The following is a 25,018-nucleotide window of genomic DNA, read 5'->3' as shown; positions in this document are numbered from 1 at the left end:
GTATCCCATCTTAATGGGAAAAGTACTTCAAAAATATTTCTAACAAACGCTTGATTAGTCAGGTTGAGCGGAGATATTGCACGTATGAAAAAAAAACAAAGCTCCGAGCGAATTTGGAAAAACGAGCGCAGGTTGTCCTATATTTCTTTCCCAAAGGATTTAAGGAAGCTGTACTTGAACTGTCTCCTCTGCAGTGAACATTTATAATCATTATTACAGATAAACTTAAATGAAGAAAAACCAGCCATCATATTCTATTGCTTATCTTGTAAATAATATGTCAACAGCTACCTTGCAAACTCAACCTTTGGGAAACTAGATACAACAGACAATCGCATGAAGGAATTTTTCATTTCCTTCATTTTCATTTTCATAATGAGGCCATATTTAAACTTCAACATCATGATCTGATTGGGAAACCCGCTCGATCGTCCTATTTTGAACTGTGCTGATTACTATGGCACCTGAATATTTGCAAATACATTTGACCTATAATAAGTAAAAGCTGCTGCAGTTCATGCTGAGGGGGTACACTGACTCATGGGTAAATTAACCTTCTCGATATTTTAGTTTCGTCATGGTGTTTCTTTAGTCGCTAATATTTCCTAAATTTATTCGTATATAGCTTATCTTAGTGCATCATCATCATCATCATCATCATCATCATATTTTATGTCCACTGCAGGACGAAGCCCGCTCCCCCCGATCTCCAATTACCCCTGTCTTGCGCCAGCCGATTCCAATTAGCACCCGCGAATTTCCTCATTTCTTAGCACCACATAGTGTTCTACCGTCCTCTACTGCGCTTCGCTTCTCTTGGTACCCATTCTGTCACCCTAATGGTCCAACGGTTATCTACTCTATGCATTACATGACCTGCCCAGTGCCAATTTTTTTCTCTTCATGTCAATTAGAATGTCGTCTCTACCCGTTTGTTCTCTGATCCAAACCACTCTCTTTCTGTCTTTTAAACTTATGCCTAGCATTCTTCGTTCCATCGCTTGTTACGCACTCCTTAACTTGTTCTAAAGCTTCTTTGACAGTCTCCAAGTCCCTGCCCCATATGTCATAACCGGTAAAATACACTGATTGTATACCTTCCTTTTCAATGATAACGGTAAGCTTCCAGTCAGAAGCTCACGATGTCTGCTGTGTGCGATCCAACCCATTTTTATTCTTCTGTGAATTTCCTTCTCATGGTCAGGGTTCCCTGTGATGAGTTGACCTAGGTAAACGTACCCCTTCACGGACTCTAGAGGTTCACTGGCGATCCTGAATTCTTGTTCCCTTGCCCGGTCATTCATAATTATATTTGCCTTCTGCATGTTAATCTTCAGCCCCACCCTTGCACTCTCTCTGTTAAGGTTCTCAATCATCTGTTGCAAGTCGTCCGCATTGTTGCTGAATAGAACAATGTCATTAGCAAACCGAAGGTTGCTGAGGTATTCACCGTTTATCCTTACACCTAAACCTTCCCAGTTTAACAGCTTGAATATTTCTTCCAAGCACGCAGTGAATAGCATTGGAGAGATTGTGTCTCCTTGTCTCATTTCTTTCTTTATAGGTATCGTCCTACTTTGCTTGCGTAGAATTAAGGCGGCTGTGGAATCTCTGTAGGTATTTTCCAAGGTATTTACGTAAGCGGTCTGTACTCCTTTATAACGCAATGCGTCTATGACTGCTGTTATCTCTACTGAACCAAATGCTTTTTCACAGTCTATGAAAGCCATATAGAAAAGCCATATATACTGGTAGTAAGCCAATAGGCCTATAATTTTTCAGTTCTGTAATGTCTCCCTTTTTGTGGATTAGTACAATGTTTGTATTCTTCCAGTTTTCTGGGACACTTGCAGTTCATAGACATTTCGTATAGACAGCCGCCAGTTTTTCAATCATTATGGCTCCTCTCTCTTTGACTAACTCGACAGTTATTCCATCTTCTCCTGTCGCTTTTCCCCGTTTCATGCACTGCAAGGCCCTTCAGACCTCATCTCTAGTTATAGGAGGAGTTTCATTATCCTGTTCATTATCGTTCCGAATGGAGTCCTCTGGGTACTGTACAGGTTAGCATAGAATTCTTCCGATGCATTTATTCTACCTTCGAGATTGCTGATGATATCACCCTGCTTATCTTTCAGTGCATACATCTTGGTTTGTCCTATGCTACGTTTCCTTCTTACTGATTTCAGGCTGGGTTAATTTTTGCGGCTTCGTCAGTCTTTGTCGCGTTATATTTTCGAATATCACTTATTTTCGCCTTGTTGATCAGTTTTGACAGTTCCACGAATTTTATGTTATCTCTTGACTTAGACACTATCATTCTTTGTCGTTTCTTTATTAGGTTCGTTGTTGTTTGGGAGAGCTTGCCTACTGGTTGCCTTGGTGCCTTGCCTCCCACTTCAATTGCTACCTCTGAAGTAAACCTCGTTAAGGTTTCATTGATTAGCTCTATGTCATGATCATCATCTCTCAGTTCTAAAGGTGAAAATTTGTTTGCAAGTACCAGCCTAAAGTTGTCTGCATTTACCCTTGCTGCCTCCAAGGGGACCTGTTTCTTCTTGACCAATTTTCCTCTTTCTGTCGTCAAATTTAGGGGAATACTAGCCCTTACTAACCTATGATCACTACATCTTACCCTACCTATAACTTTTACATCCTGCACTATACTGGGATCGGCAGAAATTTCTAAATCAATTTTATTCCTTGTTTCACCATTAGGGCTTTTCCAAGTCCATTTTCTCTTCCTACGCTTCCTGAAAAAGGTGTTCATTATTCTCAGCTTATTCCTTTCTCCGAATTATACCAGCACCTCTCCTCTAGCGTTTTTAGAATCGACGCCGTAGTTGCCAATTGCCTGTTCACCCGGTTGCTTTTTCCCCACTTTTACATTGAAGTCGCCCATTACTACTGTATACCGAGTTTGCACTTTTCTCATTGCTAATTCAACATCTTCATAAAACTGATCTACTTCCTCATCGTCGTATCTGGATGTTGGAGCGTAGGCTTGTACTACGTTTAATCTATACTTCTTATTAAGTTTGATTACGGCTACAGCTATCCTCTCATTAATGCTGTAGAATTCGTCAATGTTGCCCGCTATGTCCTTATGGATTACCAATTTTACTCCGTATTGCTTTTTATCAGGAAGACTGCTATAGCAGAGGACACGGCTGTTATTCAGCAACGTATAAGCCAGTTCTTCTAATCTCACTAAGGCCGATGATATCCCAAACAATGTCTGATAGTTCCTCGAACAGAACTGCTAAGCTAGCCTCGCTCGACAGAGTTCGATAATTGAAGGTTGACAGGGTCAGTTTCCATTGGCGGCCTGTACGGACGCAGAGATTCTTAGCACTCTCTGCTGCGTTACAGGTCTGACCGCCGCCTTGAACAGCTGCTCTGCAGCGGCTGGCGACTGAGGGCTCTGAGTTAATTGTAGATATCATTGGGGAGGCTGTGGCCGAATACTGGACCAGGGAGGCTAATTCCTATTCTGGTGAGGGAGTGTCTTTGTTGAAGCTTAGTGGGCCTTCCTAATTTGGTTGTACCTGGATTAGTATAGCTCTACTCAGTATCGGCATCTTTCGCCGGTGTCAGGCGCCATTTAAAGTCTGTTACTTTTATTTACTCGAAGTTACTCCAAGTTACTTATATTATAATCGCAATTAAATGCACTTTCCAGGTGAACTTCCACAGTCAGCGTCACTGTCGCTGACACCGTGGTGTTCACCATGGATTTCAGCATGTTATATGTTTATCTAGGGAGCCTGCCAGCAAGTCTTCTGCTTACGCTTCCTCATGTTTACTTATGCTGTGTATGCACGGTAGATGATTCGCTACACAACCGCCAAAGCAGCTCAAGTAGGTCTATATTCTCGATTCAGTTATTGTCATATCCAGGCATTTTCGCATTGCCCTTTGACAACCTCTTGAGCTTTGCCGCAAAGTACCAGCGCAAATCTATGGGCAGCGCTTCCATGAAATATATTTCAAAGGACCGACCTAGATTGTAGCAGGTATGTCCTTGCAATAACATAGCATTTATGACAATATGTCGGCACTTAGTGCTGCGTCATAGCAGTGATTTGGTCCAGACCAAAAGACTGCTATAAAGCGAAAATTATGTTAAATGCGTGTGTCACTAGAACCAAGTACCGTCCCGACGTAGCTCATTGAAATTTGCTGGCCGTCGGTCAGTATCTTGAAATATAGGATCCTTTTAAACGTTGCCCATTGAATTAGACTGGTGCGCAGCGGTAAATTTCGACAAATATTCGCAGGGGAAATCTCCGGTGTTTTCGGGCATGACAGAATTTCTTGAGTGTCGCAGCCCGGCAAACAGTCGTGAGAACTTTGATTCATAGCGAATGAATTTTATCCTAAATCTTCTGAATATTAGAAAGTGCAAAAGAAGTAATAATGCTCATAGTATGAAAGTCTCGCAACGTGAAAGTCACGCAATATCCCTGCGCCGCTGCTTGCAGTAGAGTACAGATAGCGCCTGTGCGACGCCACTACAGGACCTACACGAACCGTTGAAGCTTTTCAGGTTACTAGTAATTTTGGTGCACACAGGTACGTCGCATCCGCGTATAATGGCGCCCGCGCATACACTCTCCCTAAAGTACAAGCGCAATGATAAACCAAAGCGCTAAGCCTAGCTATTACTCTCAGCTGAGAGTGCAAGCTAGCTAGTTCCGAAGCACTAGTGCTTCGCCCATCGGGGGAAACTGCCAGTCTCTTCTACTGTTATTGCTCGCACTCCTGCCTAATCGTATCACTCAACCTAGCAGACTTGTTTAAATATTCTCCTCCTCGCAGAGGAATAGCAGTTTAAGCCCCTCTCAAAATATAACTGTTCATTTATTGACCTATATTATTTTGATGTATTGTAAACTCCAATGTATATGCAGCACTGTTAGCTTTCGTGGGGTGAAGTGCCACCCCTCCTCTTTCAGCGTTCAATGTTATCAAGGAAATGTGGCATAGGCCTTAATATTTCACAGCACTTCAGTGCAGTCTATAGTTTTGCAACAGGTGCCATAGCTGAAATATATATTCCATTGCAATGTACAAATAACTTAGTAATACTAATTTAGTAAATTACCATTTAGTGAGCTCCGAATAAATTTAACTCTGCGATGCTAGAAAGGTATTACGTACATTCGTCGCTGTTGCAACGGCTGTCGTTGAGGACGAAGTTGTCAATGGCGATCATGCCGGGGTTGCTTGGCATCAGCATGGCTTCAAAGACAAGCTGCAATAAGTTATGCAAAATAAACACCCATTGACAATGACTGAAAAAAAATTACTGACAGTGGTCATCGATATCTACCAACAAAGCATCCTGACCATGTTCGTATCAAAAGAACGAGAAGGAGAAATTTATTTACAGAAAGGTAGAGAGGTCGGCCTGAGCTACACCCTGCTCTGGCCTGCTGCTCTACACTGGGGAAGAGGGACGGGGAGGGAAAGGGCTGATGAATGATAATGGTATAAGGAAGAGATGCGTATATATAAATTCACAGATTTGTGGCATCTCTGAAGCCGTGCTTCCAGCCCAGTGGCTTGGCTGAAAAGCTTTAGCGGCGCTTGTTACCAGGGCTGCGCTGTTTGCATTAGGCCAAGGACCTAAAAAAAACTCGTCTGATAACGGTCTCTCATGGATCTTTGCAATGGAAGAGACAACTTGCTGTTGTTCTTGCGCGTAAGCGGGACACACACAAAATATATGTTCAAGTGTTTATGGCACTTCACAGCATTCACAGTTTGGGCTAGTATCACTGGCACCTATCGTATGTCTATAACGGTTGGTGAATGCTACACCAAGGCGAATCCGGTGCACCATGCTCGTGTGGCTTCTTTTGAGCTTGTGAGGCATAGGAAATTTAATTTCTTGGTCCCATTTGTGTAATCGCTCACGTCGTCGATCTGGTTGGGTCCAGTGTTCTAAAGTAGAGCTAAGGTTTACGCGGCGAAGCAGGGCGTTTGTGTCTGCACGTGAGAACGGAATGCGTACTTCACAAGCATTATCTAAAGCAGTTTCCGCTTCAGCGTCTGCCCGTTGGTTCCCGATCAGGCCACAGTGTGAGGGTATCCACTGAAAGGGGACATTATGTTCGTATCAATGTTTTGCCGCTGGTACACTCACATCTCTCAATACTGTTCTGAGGAGGAATATATGCCCATCTTTCAAATAAATTACCGATAACTGCTGAAAGGCGAACATCAAGGCAAATCTGAAAAATTCCAAGCGCCATAATGCTTTCTTTTGTATTGGTCATCCTAAACAGTGATGAATATAGGCCCATGTTTTTGTATGAGGCGAAAAGTAATAGAACATTATCAAATTACTTTGCCATTTTGTTTACAGAATATATTCTCGGGACAGTACCACCGGCAATTACTTATATTGTAAGAACATATAATTAGCTTCAAATCTGATAAGTGGAAGACAGTGCTGACTACTAAAATAAAGCTAACACACGCCACTTCATTAGGTTTCATTAAAGTTTACTTGAAACATAGACGAGCCGTATACCTGCTTCTTTGTTTCTCAAATGACGCTGAAAAGCCCGAAAGCTAAATTACTTTAGTATTTCAGGGTTTCGGTAATGAGTGCCATGAGTCCAACTTATCTCGCGCAAATCAGAAATCCCATGTGCCTAACACATTACACTCGTCTGTTTGAAATACAGGGAAGTTGAACACCTGTGGGATGCAAAATTGTAATTCTGGGCCTGTGTCGAGTAAGGTACGAGCGGCTTTACTGAGTCTCAGGACAGCCATAATTCTAATTACCGGAGCGGCTCGTGATAAACATTTCTTGGCGCCAAAGTCGTGGCAATTATTGAATAATGCTGCTCCAGTACTGCATTTCCCTTGTCTTAAGCAAAGCTTATTTACCTGAAAAGTAATATTATAGTGGATGATGTACTCCAGTTATTTCCAGAAGCGGCAGCAACCATCTGTCGCATAATCTGATACTTCCCTTCATTTTATTCTGTTTTGCATCTCTGCATTTCCTCTACCAACCAAATGATTCTGCTAACAGCATGCCAAATTTGCAAATTGAGGAAACTAATTGTTACATTATCCCCGCTGAACATTCGATAGGGTTTTGTTAGCCACAGCAAAACACCGCAGTTTCTTTGCCATTGCTGCATTTCACGAAAATTGCATTAGAACAACTTATAAGAATGCCTGGTAACTATGCTATTCATTAAAGCGCTGCATGGGCCCAGAATGTCCTAAAGCCCGGAAAAAAGCTCGGGTCGGCTAAGGAATTGTAGACTCGGGCCCGGGAAGGGCTGGCCCATTGGAGCTTCGGGGTCGGTTCGGGCGCGGGCCTCAGTCAGGCCCGCATTAGGCCCGTACATGCTGTTTGCAACTCCAAGAAACTGAAGCCTATAAAAACTGTAGCCCTATTTAAATGTAAGGTCAGTGGCGTCTGTCGGTCTAGGGGAGGCCACGACACATCAGCTGTACGCTGCGCAGATCAACGTATATTAGCGGCGCTCTTCGGCAGCGGAGAAAACGGTACTAGTGTTGAACAACGCCCACTGCTGGTCCCGCTATTTAATGCGATCAGAATGCTTTGTCTTCTTCAGCCACTTTTAATCTATCTATCTATCTATCTATCTATCTTACTCCATTTGACCCAATCGTTGTCCAATAACATGAGGCGCTACGTATGTCCTCGGGTTCATGGTCGTTCTGTCGTCGTCATACAATCGTGGTCACTCTGTTTTGGTCCTGTCGTTCTCGTAACGCTGTCGTAACATCGTCATCATTTCAGCAACGTCATCAAATTCTCGTCATACGCTCATCGTCATACCGCTTTTGCCGTTCCAACGAAGTCATTCCAACGTAATTATATGATGTCGTCATTCAATTGTAATTACCCGCCGTGGCTGCTTACTGGTGATGGTGGTGTCGGGCTGCTAAGCAGGAGGTCGCGGGATCGAATCCTGGGCACGGCGGCCAGATTTCGATGGAGTGAAATGCGATAACATCCGTGGGCTTAGAATTGCTCGCAAGTTAAAGAACGCCAGGGGGTCGAAATTATTCCGCAATTCCCCACTACGGTATTCTTCATAATTAGACCGTTATTATGGCACGTAAAACCCTATAATTTAACAATTCAATCGTGATTATGTCACAAATGTCATGCCAGCGTTGTAATTGCGTCTTCAATCGAGATATGGCGAGATTCATGCATAAGTTGTCATACCACGGCCATGATTCCGTCATGGTCCTGTCATTGTCTTCATTCCAGCTTCTTCATGTGATTGTCGTCATATTGACATCATCCCGCCATTTTCGTCATACAGCCTTCGCGACGCCCCAGTGCCATGATGCCCCAGTCATCATGGCACTGTAGCTGTGTCGAGGTTACTTATTGTCAGCACTTCAGAATCGCCTGTCGTCTTTACCGTCATCCTCATAATACAATCGTCGTTCTATCGACGTCATTCTTTTTTCCTAATTCCATCGTCGTGAATGTATGTGCAGTCGGCGTACTGCCCTCATCCTGTCTTTGTGAGATAACCTTGGTGAGCGTTGACGATAACAAAGCTGAATTATCGGATCAATTAACTAAAAACTGGATCAATCAATTTTTTTAACACTTTGGATGCCCGAAGCTCCTTGTAAGGCTCAATGTTGCCATTAGGCCTACTAATTACAAATATCAGGTAAACATCTCATAATTGCAATTTTCGTTTAGTCGTGGAACATAAATGCTCAGGTACTCTATAATAGAGCATGTATGTGTGCAAAAACAGAAACTCACTTCAATGAAATGCCCACCCTTTCCCTAAATTTGATCTCTTCTTGTCCTGCGTATGCAAAAAATATTTTGGCGACGGCATAATACCAGACGTTATACTTGAGGACATCCGTAATAATGAGACTGGTATTTCATTCACTATTACTGTTTAATTGCGTTTAGCATGAATAACTTGTAATATATAACTGCCCATATTGAATGTCAACAAAACAAAAATTGAATGTATGGTTGAGTTAGGAATAATTTCTACTTGCAGACTGTAAGAGATGCCGCAGGAAGTTCTCGTTAACCAATAACCAGTATATAGACCTTAAAAGCGACGCTCTGGCTCTAACATGAGGCACAATTGGAATCGATTTAACAATCTGACACAGATTGATGTCTGTAACCGTCCTATAAAATCATTCTGATTAGAAATGACGATAATATCTTCATCATCTACCCGGACCTCTACCCAGACGATGCGTGCCCCTCGTGCGGGGTCACGGCGACACTCGCACACGTGCTCTGGGAGTGCAGAAACGCTCCGCCCGACTGTACTTCCGACAAGTGGGAGAAGACCATACGAAGCCCGCTTCTACAAGACCCGCAATGGGCCGTCGAGCAGGCTCGCGCAGCGGCCGCCAGGTACTCCCTGTCGGTCCCTGCGTGGGAGACGCCCACTGCGCGCTGACGTGCGTCCTGCAGGACAAGTTTTTCCAATCCAATATGCATGGTGTAGTGAAAGACGATGATGGCAGACGCGGCACGACGCGGAAAAGTAAGGGACATGCTCGAGGGCTGGGGAAAGAGAAGGAAGAAGCGGAGGACGAGCGAGGCAGGAATCACACGTCTATATTGCAGTTCTAGTCCCACGTTCCACTATTTAAATCGAGCTTGGCTTTACTTCTATGCATACGAAAAACCGCCTGCTTCTAGGCCAATCCTCCATTGTGGTTATGCGCCACTGTCTGGGACACAAGACAAGACAAGCAGCGAGCGGGAAGCTGCGAGGACGGATCGAATGAGCCTAGGAGGCTCGAACAACGAGTTCCGAAAGGGCTCCCCGGGATGTGCCGCTGGGCAGCCTCAGGACGGGCCATCGAGGCAAGGTCCGCCGGGTCCTGTGCCTGGCCGGTTCCAGTGTTCTCAGGGTTGCTGTGCTCTCGGAGTTCCAGCATTACCAGGGATCCTGAGCCACCACCCCAGCGGCTTGTCGTCGTGTCACCGTCACTGCCTACGCAACCCGAGCCGCCTCCGCCGCGTACATCGGGCCAACGACGATTACGCCTACACGGGAGCGAATTTAGTTGGACCGTGTGCCGCGACCACCAGACTTTGGGTGTTGGTGGGCGAGGCACGAGAAATGAGCAGTGTGCCGCGTGGTCGTATTCCACGCCACATTCGAGGAAAGCCTTAATTCATGCTAGGTCTGAGGCTTTGTATCAGTGCAGTGTTGTTCATCAAATGTCCACCGATGTAACCTGTGCGACTATCACCCTCGAGTCCTTCCTCACCGCACCCTACGTCAACAAACGTGACGGTACACCTTACTACTCTACACATGGCATTTCATATAAAACGAAAAAAAATGGGGTGCAACTGTCATTTTTATAATGCCATTAGACTTATTATATTGTGGCCAGTTGCTGAATATTGATCAAAATGTTTTGGCCAACGGAATGATGCCCAAATGAGAATTGGAATTGAGCTCATTTGTTTATTAAGCCGGAAGTTCTACGCATGACCAATTACAAAATAATTACCTAACTATATTCCGGTACCCCTAGGCGTTTTTAGCCTTTTCTAGAAAGCTGCTTATACAGATCTCTATAAGCGTTTTTGGAGGACGCGGACAGTGCGTGCCCGCGATGCAGGTGGTCACTGCCTGCTGCTAGTGGATTCCGTGCAGATGCTTTTGCACACCAAACGTTGCATTATTTCCTCGTACGCACAGCCCACTGCGTGTTTTGCACCGAAGAAAGTGGCAGGAATTGGCGGCCACGGGACCATGGTAAATCATGTCAGCCTAAGCCGATGTGCAGCGCGCCATCATTGTGGTCTCTGTCGTTATTCCTGGCGCCAAACTTCTGAACTCCCGATTACCGGTGGATGACGTATATGGCACCATTGGATGCTCGTGCGCACTCTCGGAGAAAAGGCCCGACCCAGAGCTCCAGTATTAAGTGCATGCGTACATCATCATCTTATCCCATCATATAAGTTTCGCACCTACCGTCATTCTCAAGCTTTACCTTCCTCGATAACGCTCAAGACGAAAACCCACCATTACACTGCACCATTTTAGCTGCCGCCTGAAGCAAGAGACAGAAAGTGCAGGGCGTCTGATATAGTAAAAGATGCAATGACACCGTAAGCTCCTTTACAAAAAAAAAACAAGCAAATATCTTAAATACTACAAATTTCAATCTATTAAAGATGGAAGAAACCTCCCAGGCGTATACGCAAGGCCCGTCTGCACAGTTTGACGAGGACTTTCATGCGAACAGTAGTGCCCTAATACCCAACACGTGTTTTGACATCAGTGCAGCATTCGACTCTCCCACTCCGAGTACTTAGGCGTCTGGCTACCAGCATCAATATTAACGTTTCGAAGGAACTGCTGGCCGCGCTATTAACCCACCTGATGAGGGTCGTCTGAGTTCAGTTGCACTTGACCTTGCCTCCACTCCTTGCCCTGAGGTCCCCGGCGAGTCCATAGCAGGCTGGAGGATGCATTGCCCACACGCTGTATAAGGTTCAGGTAGCCAGTGTTTGGCTGCCACATGTTGTACCTAGAAAGAAATTAGAGTTTTAGTTCGTGGGCAAACTTCTACTGCTTGTAGATCACCAGGGGCGCTATTATGGGCATTGCCAAATTGCGCTGTATTGCCGAATTTGGTGATGGCGGTATTTTGAGCGAATCACAGACAAAGTAGCAGCCCTTTGGGCCTTCTTGATGGGTTAAAAGTGACCGAATTCATTACTTTGACCATATGGCATTATTCTACCATGTCCACCATAGCGTCCCAGGAGTTCCACCTGACAAACACAGAGCTACTATTGCAGGTAACCCAATGGATTCTGATTCATTCATGGTGTAAATTTCCGGCTGGCGCGTAGTATCAAACATGCTGCCTTTGCAAACGATTTCTTTTTTTCCACAAGAACACCCGCGTAACACAAAAAGTTGTCCGTAAGGCGTAGCTTTTAGACGAAGTCTAACAAGCTCTCGCCATCAGCGACTGGGAACCCGATAGTATGCAAACGCCATTGTGTTTATTGGAATACTGGATATGCTAAAGCTATCTGTTTAGATTTATAGTTTTCGCACTACTGCTTGCATACGGCGTAGAGTTGTTCGCAGTTTTACTGATGCGAGAAATAAATTTTGAAGTTAAAGCTTCAACAAAGTACGCTTTGACCTGTTTCACCAAACGCCACCTTGCCACATTTCCGGAAGCACTACTCCTGTATTGAACGTCTCAACTATGTCCTGTTTAAAATTATTTGTAGGCAGAGAAAATGTCATGCTTGAAAGTCCACTTCAAGGTTAGTGCCACTATCGTGCCTTGCGATCTGACGTGAAACGCCCTTTTTTAGTGCTTATGGAAGTTTCTTTTGATGGTTTATTTGCAAATAAGATTTGGAGTCCATGATATGAAGGTATTTTTTTTACAATAGCAAGGTATATACGTAACTCTACGCAGATATACGTAAATTTTCCTACTTTATCTTACGCAGTTTACGGACGTAAAAAGTCATGAATTAGGCAACAAAATTATTTGCATGGCAGGACAATGAATGCAATTGATGGTAACTTACCAAAACGAGAAACACCGGCCAGTGTCTGGAGTCGGGCTCATCTGAACGGAAACCAGGTGGGCAAGCCTTATGCCGGAAAGTGTGTTCCGAGCAAACATATAGGTTCCTACATAATAACAGAATATAAACACCAACGCCTGATTCCACATACACAGTCTGTCCCTGTTTCTTTGCTTTCGGCGCAATAATGTGTTTTAGGTTTCATATTTTGATTTTAATATCTTTCTTGTTGAATCAAAGTTGAAAATTTTCATGGTATATATTGGAAACAACACAAACGATAGCCGCTCTTGAAGTAACATAATTTAAACATAAATATCTGGTGTGAAACATGTGACTAATACAGCTAATTGTGAAGAATATACAATTATTAAAGAAAGAGATCGTGTGTGCAACAATTAAATGATTTTGAGCAGTTTCAAACCTGTAGTATTGCAAAAATGTTCTAGATTTATGATGATACCATTTTGTTACTTTCGTCTAACGTATGTTCTAACAAGCAAATTAAAAGGATAGCCGTGTATTGTTAGAAAGCCTAACCCTAAACTTTTATCTGTATGTCCGTACAACTGCAGCAGTTCCAGTGTTATCTGTAAGCAACGCCGCTTGAAAATGAAAGTGATACCAAGAAGAGAACTTCTAGCTATGTCGAGTTAGCAGACGTACTATATGAAAGACGCTTTACATTCATTGCGGTATCAAATGTTTGTGAAGCTCCAACAAAAACTTTTCTGTGTGAATGTAAATGAGCATGTACGCACCAAACATTTAAACGACATTGCCTACTGCAAATATTATAGGAAAATTTTTCTGGAGCTTATAGATTTCTTCACATCTTCACAAAGAAAGCCCAGAAAAAGAATGCAAGCCGCATTGTCCTAGACCTACGTTATGCCATATAATGTTGAAATCAAAATATTTTTATTGCTTAGAGCTCTGCACGTTCAATGGGAGCCATTTATATGCCAGCTTACGGACAATCTGAATTTCTTGATCAGCAATAGACCTGAATCTCGTTGAATAAGAAAAAAATTCCGGAAATTCACTCTGCTCAAAGTGAGTAGCAGGCGAATGCACTATTTCTTGAATGAGCAGTGCATTTAGGGGATTACAATCGCGGACGTCTGTAATTATGATGTGTACCTTTTTGTGAATCACGGTAGGGGGGCTGCCATGGAAGCCCAGGTAACCTGGAACCTCCAGTGTAGAGAACCCACTTCGTATCAGTGACCTTGTTCTCGGGGAACCAGCCGCAGTCGGTGGGATTGGAGAATGTGCAGGTTACCTTCTCGGCAGCTTCCCCTGAAGAAAAAGAAAATATCTGTCAGCAGTTTTCTCTTGTCACTGGTATTTCGTTGAAAAAAAAAGACGCACTTCCAGAGTGATACAGTCGCAGATAGTCTAGGGCAACCTAAGTGTACTCTTTAAAGCAAACCGAACGTACAAATTATTTACAACGATTTATTTTACGCTACTGCACAAGCTAATGGACAGCCCTTGGAAGCACTACAGTGAGATGTAGAGAAATAGTGGAAACTATTTTTAGTACGCAAACTAGATATTTCCCGCACGCATGCCGCATACTTTTATGCCAGTTATTACAGTTCAACTCCGGCCAGCTCATCTCCTACTATCAATAAGGATAGCCAAAGTAGCATCTCTAGATGAGAGAAAAAGCGTACCTACTATTTCGTACTACACAGTCGATTACAACCGGTAAGTTTCGAAGAAGTCGTCTTGTCATTCCTTTTTATAGCCATAATATTTAATACCAGCAAATATGTCTCATATTTAAAAGCCTTACAATGTTTGCAATAATAATGGGGAATCGGCTCTAGGAAGGTTATTATATTATTTTTTGCGCATTATAGTTTTTAAGTCAATTTGGAAGTCTTTCATTAAGCGTGGATTGCGTGGTTATCTTTGAAAGGGGAGAGAAAGCCTAAGCCGATTCTTTATCAGGATTGATAATCTTCAATATCCGCCTCCCTCTCTACAATTTTTTTGTGAACGCTCACTGCTGTTAGGCACATTTTAGCATTCTGCATATAAAGAATTGTTCACTCCAGCTGATTGTGCGTACTTCTATGTGTACAAAGCACCTCTAGTATTAAATTTACGGAAAACTAAAATGCATAGCCTGACTATTTTGTATGTTGCTTTCTGTTATCGTCATTAGAGAAAACACATGTAAATATTGGCTCTAACTCCCAGCATAATGCTGAACTGCCAGGTCATGGTAAATGAATCATGAATTGAATTTTGTGCCACACACTGGTAAAACTCACTTCCTTCACTTTGAGCGTCTGGATGGCACATGTCATAACTTGGGCGGTCGATGCTCACGCCAGGAGTGTTAGCCATGTACACGAACTGAAAGAAAAACAGACGGCAGCCTTAATTATGAATGTCAATAATGCACAAACAGGTGCTACGCATTGTGTCCAAATAGCAGACGGACTAGAATGCCCCCAACAAGTTCGTACGAGTTTTGCACGTGGTAGTGCTTCTCTTGAGAATGCTTGGATTGATTCAGAGAAGGTTCTCTTGCGAATTCTTGGATCGATTAAGAGAACACGGTCTACGTGATAGCTAGCAGTTCTACGAACAAAACAGGGAACATGTCGTCATGTGGATTGCTCACAAATTAAATTATGCAACTACACTCTATCAATTCAGTTTGCGAGCATTCCGTAGGCAGCGCAACTCACCAAAACGTTCGTGTAAGCCCTTGAGTTCCTCACAACACATGTCAGAGTAACACAACTGAGAATGAAGACACCACGCCTAGAAAAATGAATGTGTGTTTTCTGAACAAAGCTTCAGTCGCGAGTAAGCTCCTACGGTGTCGTCTTTCATCGTGAATAATTCTTGTCCTGCTCCCCATTATACTACATGCGTATTAACCTTGGCACAAATCTTGCTGCCTGACAAAACCTAGGTCGACTTCCACATAAGTTGCCCACTCAAAGTAATTTTGCATCAATTTTAAAATAACTATTCACCCAAATACTTATTCACTGAGCCACAAATCGTGAAAACTCTTAACCAAAATTATTTATGTTGAACAACTTGCAATTTTGTTAATGCAACGCACATACTGGAAAGAAGTGAACACGTTTTCTGTGAATCAGTCTTAAAATATTTTACTTGAAGCTTGCGAATGTAATTGAGCATAAATACCATGCGTAAGACGAGCTAGCAGGTTTCGAGCTTGAACGTCATTGACACAAGATGGCAGAGAATGACCATGGTAAGATTTCGTAAATAAACCGAAGTGCGACATTCTCATGCTCTACAAAGATGTAGCCTAACTGAGTAATTCTCTTATCTTTACCATACAGCATACCCAAATAGTTCACTTCACCACAACAGCCACCTCAAGGTCGCATATCCATGATGTTGTACTCCTGAGAGAAACGCTGTGACCATTGAACTAACATAGCAGTCTCATTGCCTCTCGCTAAGAACAAAAGGAGCAAATTTTTAGCCCCTATTCTATATTATTGCGAAGAGCATTCCTTTCCTGCTTCAGCCGTTTTGAATCTATCCATCTATCCATCTATCTACTATCTCTCTCCCTCTCTCTCCCTGTATATATATATATATATATATATATATATATATATATATATATACTAGAATCTTACGCCAACCTAGTGTGTCCAGCTGCTCAGACCGCTAGGTATGTGCTTCTGGCCTGATTCCATCGTCATTACAAAGCCTTCGTATTATCTTACTCTTGTCATGGCGCCTTCGTCATGGCTTCTAAGCCGACCCAATGACCGAACTTATCTAACACCTTGGGCCACTAAGTAGGGCCTCGTGATCGTCGGGACGTCGTTCCAGCTTTGTCATCCAACTCTCCACACGCCTTCGCCATCACGCAATCATCGTCATACCGGTTTCGTGACATAGTCATCGTCTAGCCGTCATTGCCATAATGCACTCGTCGTCATACCATTGTCCTGATGCCCTCGGTATGCCATTGTCATTAATAAATCACGATCAAGCAGACTTCCTCATGCGTTTGTTGTCATACTGGCATCGGGGTGCCGTAGTGGTTGTTCCATCGTGATCACTGTAACTTCAACACCGACTATCATAATACCGTTGTCGACATACCGATGTCGTGCCACAATGGTCATGCTGTGTTTCAGCATCGCACCGTATGTTAATGTGTCGTCATTCTATTGTCGTTACGCAGACATTGTCATACAGCTTTCATCGATTCACCAAAATCATTATTTGTTCGTTATTTTATTGTTATCATTCCGTAGTCGTTCAATCTTCATTATGCCACCGTTCCCATACCATCCTGATCATTGAGTTGTCGTCACACACATGCTATCATGCATCCATTTTCATACTGTCGTCGTAATGTCATCTTGGTCGTGCCATGGCCGTCTTTCTTGCTTCTTAATCCGGTGGTCGTCACACTTTTGTCGTCATCGTATGTGTATGTCATCGTCGTCACGTTGTCGTTGTTATACAGTCGTCATTACTTAAGAAACTTCATCTCATTCTCGTCATGCCGTCGTGGTTATACGCCTTTGTTGTTCGACTGATATTATTTCTTTGTCATTCCATCGTCACTGCGTCGACGTCATACAGTCGTCGTCATGCCTCCATGCTCATGGTCAGCCTTGATGAGCGAGTGCCATAGCGAAGTGAGAAAATATTAGAGTATGTGGCACATAGCCGAAGCAAAGAAAGTCTAAGAGGTGCTCGATTACTATTCTCATTTTCGTCGATCGTCCTCGTGAAATAAATGGTGCCGTATATGTTTTTCTTCTCAGATATAATATTTCAATTTAGTTTGCTGCTGATGATACCGTTCACACAATAAATGTAATAAAGTTGAAAGGAAAATCAAAGAGTAATCACTGAAACCAAGAATACGTATGCAATAAGAGAACAGCAATTTTCTAAGTGATCTTATCTTGCATGCCCCCCTGTCCCCCCTACACACACATTGCATAATAAGCGCAATTATACGGTGCTTGTTATTGCACTAGCGGCTCACCTGCTACTCTGAAAAGCCTCTAGGCCTCCGAACTCCGAAAGTGCTACCACCTAATATTATCGCACAACTGGAGGTAATATCGATACGCATGTGGATAACATTGAAATCAGTTCGCCCGCAAAAAAGACGCGAAAGAATCCAACAGAGCATTATACAAAGTAAGAGCATAATAATTGTGCATGTTACAGCAACAGCACACGTATTCATATGCCAAAGGGACCTTCCTACCCCTTCCGGCATTCCACATCGCTCATTTGCCATTTTCAGCGTACTTCTTCTTTGGGCTGCCTAAAATTCGCCCTCGCCCTTCGATCTGCTAGCCTCCGGGTTGGCTAAGATGGTAAAGCGATCGCTCCAGAAAGGCGTTTGTCCCTAGTTGAAATCCCGTACGAGATATATTATTTCACTTCGAAGTTTTCTTTCTTAGAAACCGCTTTCTTCATAATTCAATGAACACTCAGGTGCATGACACTTTTTTTCATCCGTGAAGCTTCATCCACCTTGCAGAATTACGAAGAACTGATTGATCTTGTTCGAATGTGTTCGCATTCGGGGATGGTAAGATCACTCAGTGAAATTAATAAAATTGTTTATGTGTCGGCCCGGCTAATGCACTACGGTAGCTAAAGTTGATTGCAGCCACTTGCGACTGTGCTGTTCTGTAATAGCTACTTTGAATGTGTTAGGCTACCCTAGTATTTATTATCGCATGAACCGTCAAATCATTGATGTTCATGGTAGGGCTAAGACCTTCACCAAAAACATATTCAGAGGTTTATGTATGAGCCATCTACAAAGTATTCCCCTTTATTCTTTATATTCTCAGCTCATGCAATCCAATCGTTGTGTGTTCTCACAAGCTTAATATTGTCTACAGTACAAATGCTTATTATTGTGCAAGCCTGTCACAACTTTCCTTATACATTATATGCGGCATCATTTGTTCAGGAAAGATAAATCTAGGCAGTTTTTGTCTTCACATGCCACGACACTACTTAATACTCCCTTGGCTATATTCACTATAACTTAATATTATTTGTCTCTTTCCCGTTAATTCTAATGCGATCACGTAGAAGAAAATCATTTTTTTCACCCTTGTCTTTTCTTGTAATCAAAGGAATGTTGGCAATCGGTATGTTGGCCAGTGTAACGTCGAGAATGGTTTTATAGTGCTTCTCCATTTCTGAAATGCTACGTGATATTTATCAGTGCTTTCACAGAGAATTTTTAATATGCTAAGCAGTTATGAGCTAGGTATTGTGATGTCCCCATTTTTCACCACGTAAACTCACCACAAGAGTTTTAAATGTTTCAGTTGTGTTAAATGTAAAATTTTCACATCATTGTCTATTACCTAATCTACTAATCTTATACCTCCCCTGTCGGGTTTAAGTGCCAGATTTAAACCATGCCCCGTAGTGAATAAACCATGTGAATACTATGGGAACTTCGACATCGGAGCCAGCAGTCGAATGGTGGAGGACACAGTGACCCCTGAGCGCGAGCGGTGGTTTGAGGCTCGGCTGGTCACTCATGGAGGCGGCCGGCCAGGACTGGAGCCTGCTGGCGTGTACCTAGGGCGTGGTATGTTCCCACATTGGCGCGTGTAACGTGACGCCCCGGCTGCATTCCAGGGCGGACCATGATCGTGGGCAAGGCGGGCGGCATCCGTTCCACGGCCAGTAGCGATGCCTGCCTTGCCTGGTGCGTGACAACCTCCATGCTGTGATCTGCAGTTCTGCCGTGCGCTCGGGAGCATTTACAGCGCCTTCTTCTCTGCCACCGTGATCGGGTCTGGCATGGCACACGGGGCTGGAGCAGTTTCCTGCGCTCTGTTTAAGCTCCAGGGCAAGGCACGCAAAGGCAAGCTGTCGAAGAAAATGGCTCGGAAGAACCGCTCGTCAGGTAGCCACGCCGCGAATAAGAGCGGCGGCCGTGGAGGGCGGAGTCTAGGACTCTGGCGGCGGTTCCTCGGCACAGGCCGGCAGCAGCGGCAGCGAACACGACGATAACGGCGATAGCGAAGAAAAAGCATTTCTGCGACGGCTGCGACGAGAACCTGTGAGAGACAGTTACGGCACTGCACTTATCTCTTCCATTTTTCTTTAAAATCACTTCACACACTAGAACCTCATGGGCGCTAGATGTCACTTGCCAACGGCAATGGAAGCGGCGCCGCTCGAGCACCGATCATCATATGCGATCTTCCCCTCCTGTTAATTGCGTGGTGTGGTGCCATGTGGTGTCTGTGTGGTGGACTGGCAGTTAGCGGGCGGCAGCTGCTTCTGGCTACCTGCGGCGTGCACTCGTCAGAACGAGGTCGAGAAAGAAATCCGCACCAGGTGTGCCTCCGGGAATGGTTTAGGGCCTTCTGGTTCCAGCATGACTTCGACAACTCGCAGGCTTCACTACGTGGCCTGCTGCATTTTCGCGAAGCGTACGTCCGGGAAGCCAGCCGGGTTCAGGGCCTCCGGGTTCCTGGTAGACCTTGGTGACCCGGCCGTTGCCTCCTCCACCGATCCTCGTTCGGTGCAGCAGTCTGCAAGGTTTGCCCGCCGCCGTGGATGTGGCGTCATCCCTGCAAGCTCCGTGGGCCAGTGGCGTCATCGCCTTCACAGAGAGAGGGGCAGTATGGGAATTCCTACATCGGAGCCAGCAGTTGAAGGGGCGGAGGACAAAGTGATTCTTGAGCGCGAGTGGTGGTTCGAGGCTCGGCTGAGTGCTCTTGGGTGCGGCCGGCCAGGACTTTGTCATGCGGGCGTGGACCGAGGGACCCCGCCGTTCCCACAATAGGTAAAGAAGCACGGATGTAAAGGGGGCTTTGACAGTCAAGAGGTAGGTCTGCCAATGATCGTTTTTATGTAATTGTGCTTATTATAATACTAAATCAGCCTACTACCATTATATCATAACTACTTTTACACGGCTTGAGTGACATATACCATATCTCCAGCTTCCATTTCGCAATAGAGTTGGTAAAACGATATATGCTACCTAAGGTTTCGGCATCCCCTATAAATATTTTGAATTATAGAAAGGCTATGAATATTTTAGAGCGTTAAGTAGCTATGAGCTAGTTAGTAGTAGCAAAACATTAAGTGAGAAATTACAATAAAAATGAATACAGGAAAAATTCAGCTCCTTAGTTCGCTGGTTTCTGTGTCATGCCCGTCATCAATCTAACAGAATAAATTGAAATTTCATCACTTCACCGAAATGATATTTTTTATCATTCTACTCTAAGCAGTTGTGAGCTAGTACATCTTTCCAGCGTCACGTAATGTCGTTGCTCAAAACCATCCGGAACGATAATACATTAGGAAAGAATAGTATTCGCCATTCCCCAGATACCGAAAAAAAAAACTGCGCGGCTGTGAAAACCCAGCGCTTTTCCATAATCTGCAAGAAGTCTCGTCGTAACGTTCCTAATCTACATTCTAATATAGGTGGAACAGGTCACACATAGGTAGCATAAGAAAATGTAAAAGACGCTTTGTAATTAAAATATTCCTGAAGAGTATTGTGAAATTATAATTGTTTCGGCACGCATTGCATGGCAGTGAAGAGTATTGGTCAATTCCATGGCTTTCAAGATCTACAACGACACGCTGTAACTTTTTTTCGCGCGACTCTCAGAACTGAAGTGTACATGAAGCCTAAATGCAAAGCATGTTTCCGTTTTTCTAGTATGTTGTGCCGTTATGCTGTCGGTAATTGGATGCCTTCTTCCTGGCTCATGCATCTCACAAAGCAAAGAAATTCAAGTAACATTAATTCTATGATAATCCGAAGTGTTTTTGTCAATGAATTTGCACGATTTCGAGTTAATGACGAGGCTAATATTACTGCCCTATGCGCGGTGACGTTCGAGCGAATGCAAATCTGAAGCATTGGTTATGGAAACGATTGTTAGATTGCACGCCGGTGGCTGGTAGGCCATGTGACAAGGTATATAGGAGTGGAGCTACTTCGTGCACTCATTGACAGAGCGCTACTGTATCTACGGGATTTTTTATAATAGATACCGTGGGCTTTAGCTGTCGAATGCACTATGGAATTTTATGGGTCGTAATTTAGTGCGATGCTCGGGTCACATAGAAACTTTCGTCTCCAACAGCACGAACGTAGTTGTACTAAGAAAGACGCTGCGTGGATATTACAAAATATGGCCTTGTAGTCCAACCAGTATGCACGCGATGTTGTTGATACGACATTGGCCGAACTTCATCTTATAACATGTGAGAAATCGAAGCATCTAAACACCTTATGCAATTCAAAAATAGATAAAGTGCAGAGCACGCTTTAGCACTATATTTCAGAGATGACTAAGAACAAACATGAAAACAGTTCCCAATACTGGACTTGTCAGTGCACTAAACTATCGCGTGAAGTGTGGTTGTGAAAGGATAAATTCTTGGATATAAGTTCGGTTTTTGCGCATTTGGTGTTCAGTGTTTCAGCTTTGTAGTTGGTGTTCTGAATTCTGTGGTGCGTCTCGTAACCCTCTGCTGGACAAGAACTCGAAGATGGGTTTTCAGCAGGACATCATGTTGAGAAATCGTCGTGTCGTATTGCTATTCGAATCAAATGAATAAGCCATCGCTTATGGTGTCAACTAGTTTTGCAATAGCTTGTTCTTACATAACTTAGTTAAGAATTCATGAAGCCACTTTAGTAGAGCGGAAAGTTGCGTGAGTTGGTACGAATTCTTTTTTTTTGTAGATTTGTGCACGCACAACCAAGAAAGCCATACAAGAAAGAAAAACGTTTCACATAAAGAAGGGTGCAGAGAGTGGTGTTAGCCAGCTTTAAGTGGAACTTTTTGATAAAGGTTAGACATTTTGAAAACGCACTTTTCTTTTACCGATTCGGCCTCTTCTGCTCTGCGTGTGCTACATATAGCATTTTTTGCCACTGTGTACTTTTTCGTGTTCCTTCTTCTTTAGGTTCCCCCTGATTTGTTGCGCTTATTTTTAAATGAAGTTTTAGTTAGCAGCATGGGTGTTCACTTGTACCTTTCTTTCGTGGCTTTGTTGATTGTGAGCGCTGAATTGGGCAAAAAATGAAGCCAGTGCAACATAATTCATACAAACCAAAGAAAACAGGCGTCCGGTCCACTGTATTTTATGTTTGTATTTACTGTGCTACAATGGATTCATCTAATACTCCTGCAACAGTGGAAGTGTCGCTCTTGTAGATTTTCAAGAGTTTCTTGATTTTATTGCCAGCGTTTTGAGTCACCGATAAACGCAGGGGATTTGAGACGCCGTGTAACGGTTTCACTTTAATTTCTGTCACTAAGTCTTCTTTACCTCAAAATCCAAGGTTTTCTTCATTCTGCATCCACCATATTTTAAGACCATATTTTAAGTGATCTTTTCTTTGTTTATGTCCAGTACATGGTTTCCGATGTTGTCGTGGCATATCTAGAAGCACGCGGAAAAAAGTCAACCCGGTGTTGGCCCTGCAGGCACGACGACGAAGTGTGGAGCACTGTTGCGTGCCGATTATCTGTGTTGCACGGCCTTCAAAGACAGCCGGCTGTTGCTGGACGGCCGGTGCAGAGAACCATAAACCCATTCCTACATCATTCTCGGACATCAAAGACCAACACTCTTGGCGCGTCAACCGGTCCACGGAAGCAGAAGAAATGGATGATTAGTCCAGGGAGCTAAACGAGATGGGTCACTGTTATGTGCCACATGATGAAGATTTTCAAGTTTCAAGGGCCTGTGCTTTTGCAGGGTAAGCAGTCCAGGGAACCAGGTGAGGTAGACGCTGTCCCAGGCCACTGCGATGACGGCTTTGCTACAACCTTGCTGTCGGGGACGGCAGCAGTAGCTGGAGTTACTACGTGGCTATACGCAATACCGTGGCTATCATCAGAGTGGCTGCAAGCCGTGCCATGCTTTGGATAGACCCATGGCGCCGTCGTCCGCAAGCCACTCAACATTTCAGATTAAGGACATCGGCCCCGATGCGTGAGTGGGTCACACAGCAAAGGAACGCATGACGAGAGATAATTCATATTGAGATAGACATTGCGGTTATCAGCCGTAGGCCAGTATGTGATTACTATAGTTCCTATAAGTATCCATCTCGTCAAATGCCTCTAGGTTGTGAATATGTTATGCCTGGTGCTTGCAATCGTGCCTCGATTGCGTTCCTTGGTGAGTGGTCCTGGGCTGAAGTGTTCTTGTTCCATCACAGATACAAATAATCTGGCAGGAGGTCATGCAAAGTGTAATAAAAATTATTAAAAATAAATATGCGAAACGCATATGGCAAATACGGGTGCCAATTGTGAAGTTTTCGGAAAGGTAGAACGTTGTGTTCTAAATAAACATGAAAGCTTCTGACAGTACATTTTTTCCCAGATTGCGCTCTCGTGGAACTGCTTAATAGGATTTCCTCCGGTTTCGACGTTCCTTCAACGGAGAGTTGGAATATTTTCTTTTCAATGCAATATTGCATTCCTTCTTCAGGAATGCTATTTATTTCCCGTGAAAAGAAATATGCACTTTGCGATTTGGCCCTTCACGGCATTTGTGTTAAATAACGCCTCTGCGCTTAACTCCATGGTCCGCCGCCCACTAGTTACTCACCATATTTACAAGAAAAGCCCAGGCGTTTAGTAAGCTACTTCAAAAGATGTGCTGTAAACAACTCACCCTGGCTCCAGCATCCCAATTTCCAACTTTTGCGTACATTTTTTTCCATTGACCTTTCCCTTGCGTTCCTGTAACGGCGCTAAGAAGCGTCAAGGAACGTTGCTGGTTGTTGTTCCCCGGAGGTGCACGCACCCCGAACATTAGCCATGCTGTAGCTGCAAATACAAACAACTATATTCAGGTTCTGTAGGCAGTCTTCCGTAATAAAAATATTACGTTGTGCCTTTGTTGCATTTTTTTTGTTGGAATGAATAGTGAATAAATATACAGAATTCTGTGATCTTTGCCTTAGGTTCCCAATTATATTACCGCGTTCTTGACTCACGCAATCTTGAGAAATGAGCTCGCCTGTGGCGACCGTGACAATAATATTTATTTGTCTGCCTGAACGATGCTTTGGATAGCTTAAGTATCGAGGGTAGATACTGTTTGTACCATTTAAAATCTGATAATAAACAGGACATTAGAAACTAATTTCTTGTGTGGAAGGAAAACAGCAAAAAAAAAAAAAAAGAAACTGCGCTAGGCTATAGTATACCGCTACTCTGTGCAATGTCGCGTGTCACATTCTAGGCCATGTAGTTTTGCATAAACCTTACTATACTGGCGGACAACGTTCTGTGGTTATGAATGGAAAGCGACAAGGACAAAGCTTCTGCACATGTGTAACCACGCGAAATAGTCCGCCAGCGTTCGACAGTGCTTTCGTTTGCTCGGCTGCCCAGG

General features: G+C 43.7%; 1 protein-coding gene across 5 annotated transcripts in view; it reads right to left on the bottom strand.

Annotated features, from left to right (window-relative positions):
* LOC142579872 (MAM and LDL-receptor class A domain-containing protein 1-like) overlaps positions 1-25,018 on the bottom strand; it is a 245,253-nt gene that overhangs the window by 34,708 nt on the left and 185,527 nt on the right. For all 5 annotated transcript variants that reach the window (XM_075690505.1, XM_075690509.1, XM_075690507.1 and 2 more), the window contains exons 47-52: positions 24,293-24,447; positions 14,884-14,968; positions 13,739-13,897; positions 12,596-12,701; positions 11,415-11,565; positions 5,164-5,257 (exon numbers count right to left, since the gene is read on the bottom strand). In XM_075690505.1, coding sequence (XP_075546620.1) covers positions 5,164-5,257; positions 11,415-11,565; positions 12,596-12,701; positions 13,739-13,897; positions 14,884-14,968; positions 24,293-24,447 — 750 coding nt within the window. The remainder of the gene's footprint in view (positions 1-5,163; positions 5,258-11,414; positions 11,566-12,595; positions 12,702-13,738; positions 13,898-14,883; positions 14,969-24,292; positions 24,448-25,018) is intronic.

Source organism: Dermacentor variabilis, chromosome 4, assembly GCF_050947875.1.
Source record: "Dermacentor variabilis isolate Ectoservices chromosome 4, ASM5094787v1, whole genome shotgun sequence".
NCBI lineage: Eukaryota > Metazoa > Arthropoda > Arachnida > Ixodida > Ixodidae > Dermacentor > Dermacentor variabilis.
The sequence above is the reverse complement of the archived record's forward strand: the minus strand, read 5'-3'. Positions and strand labels throughout refer to the sequence as shown.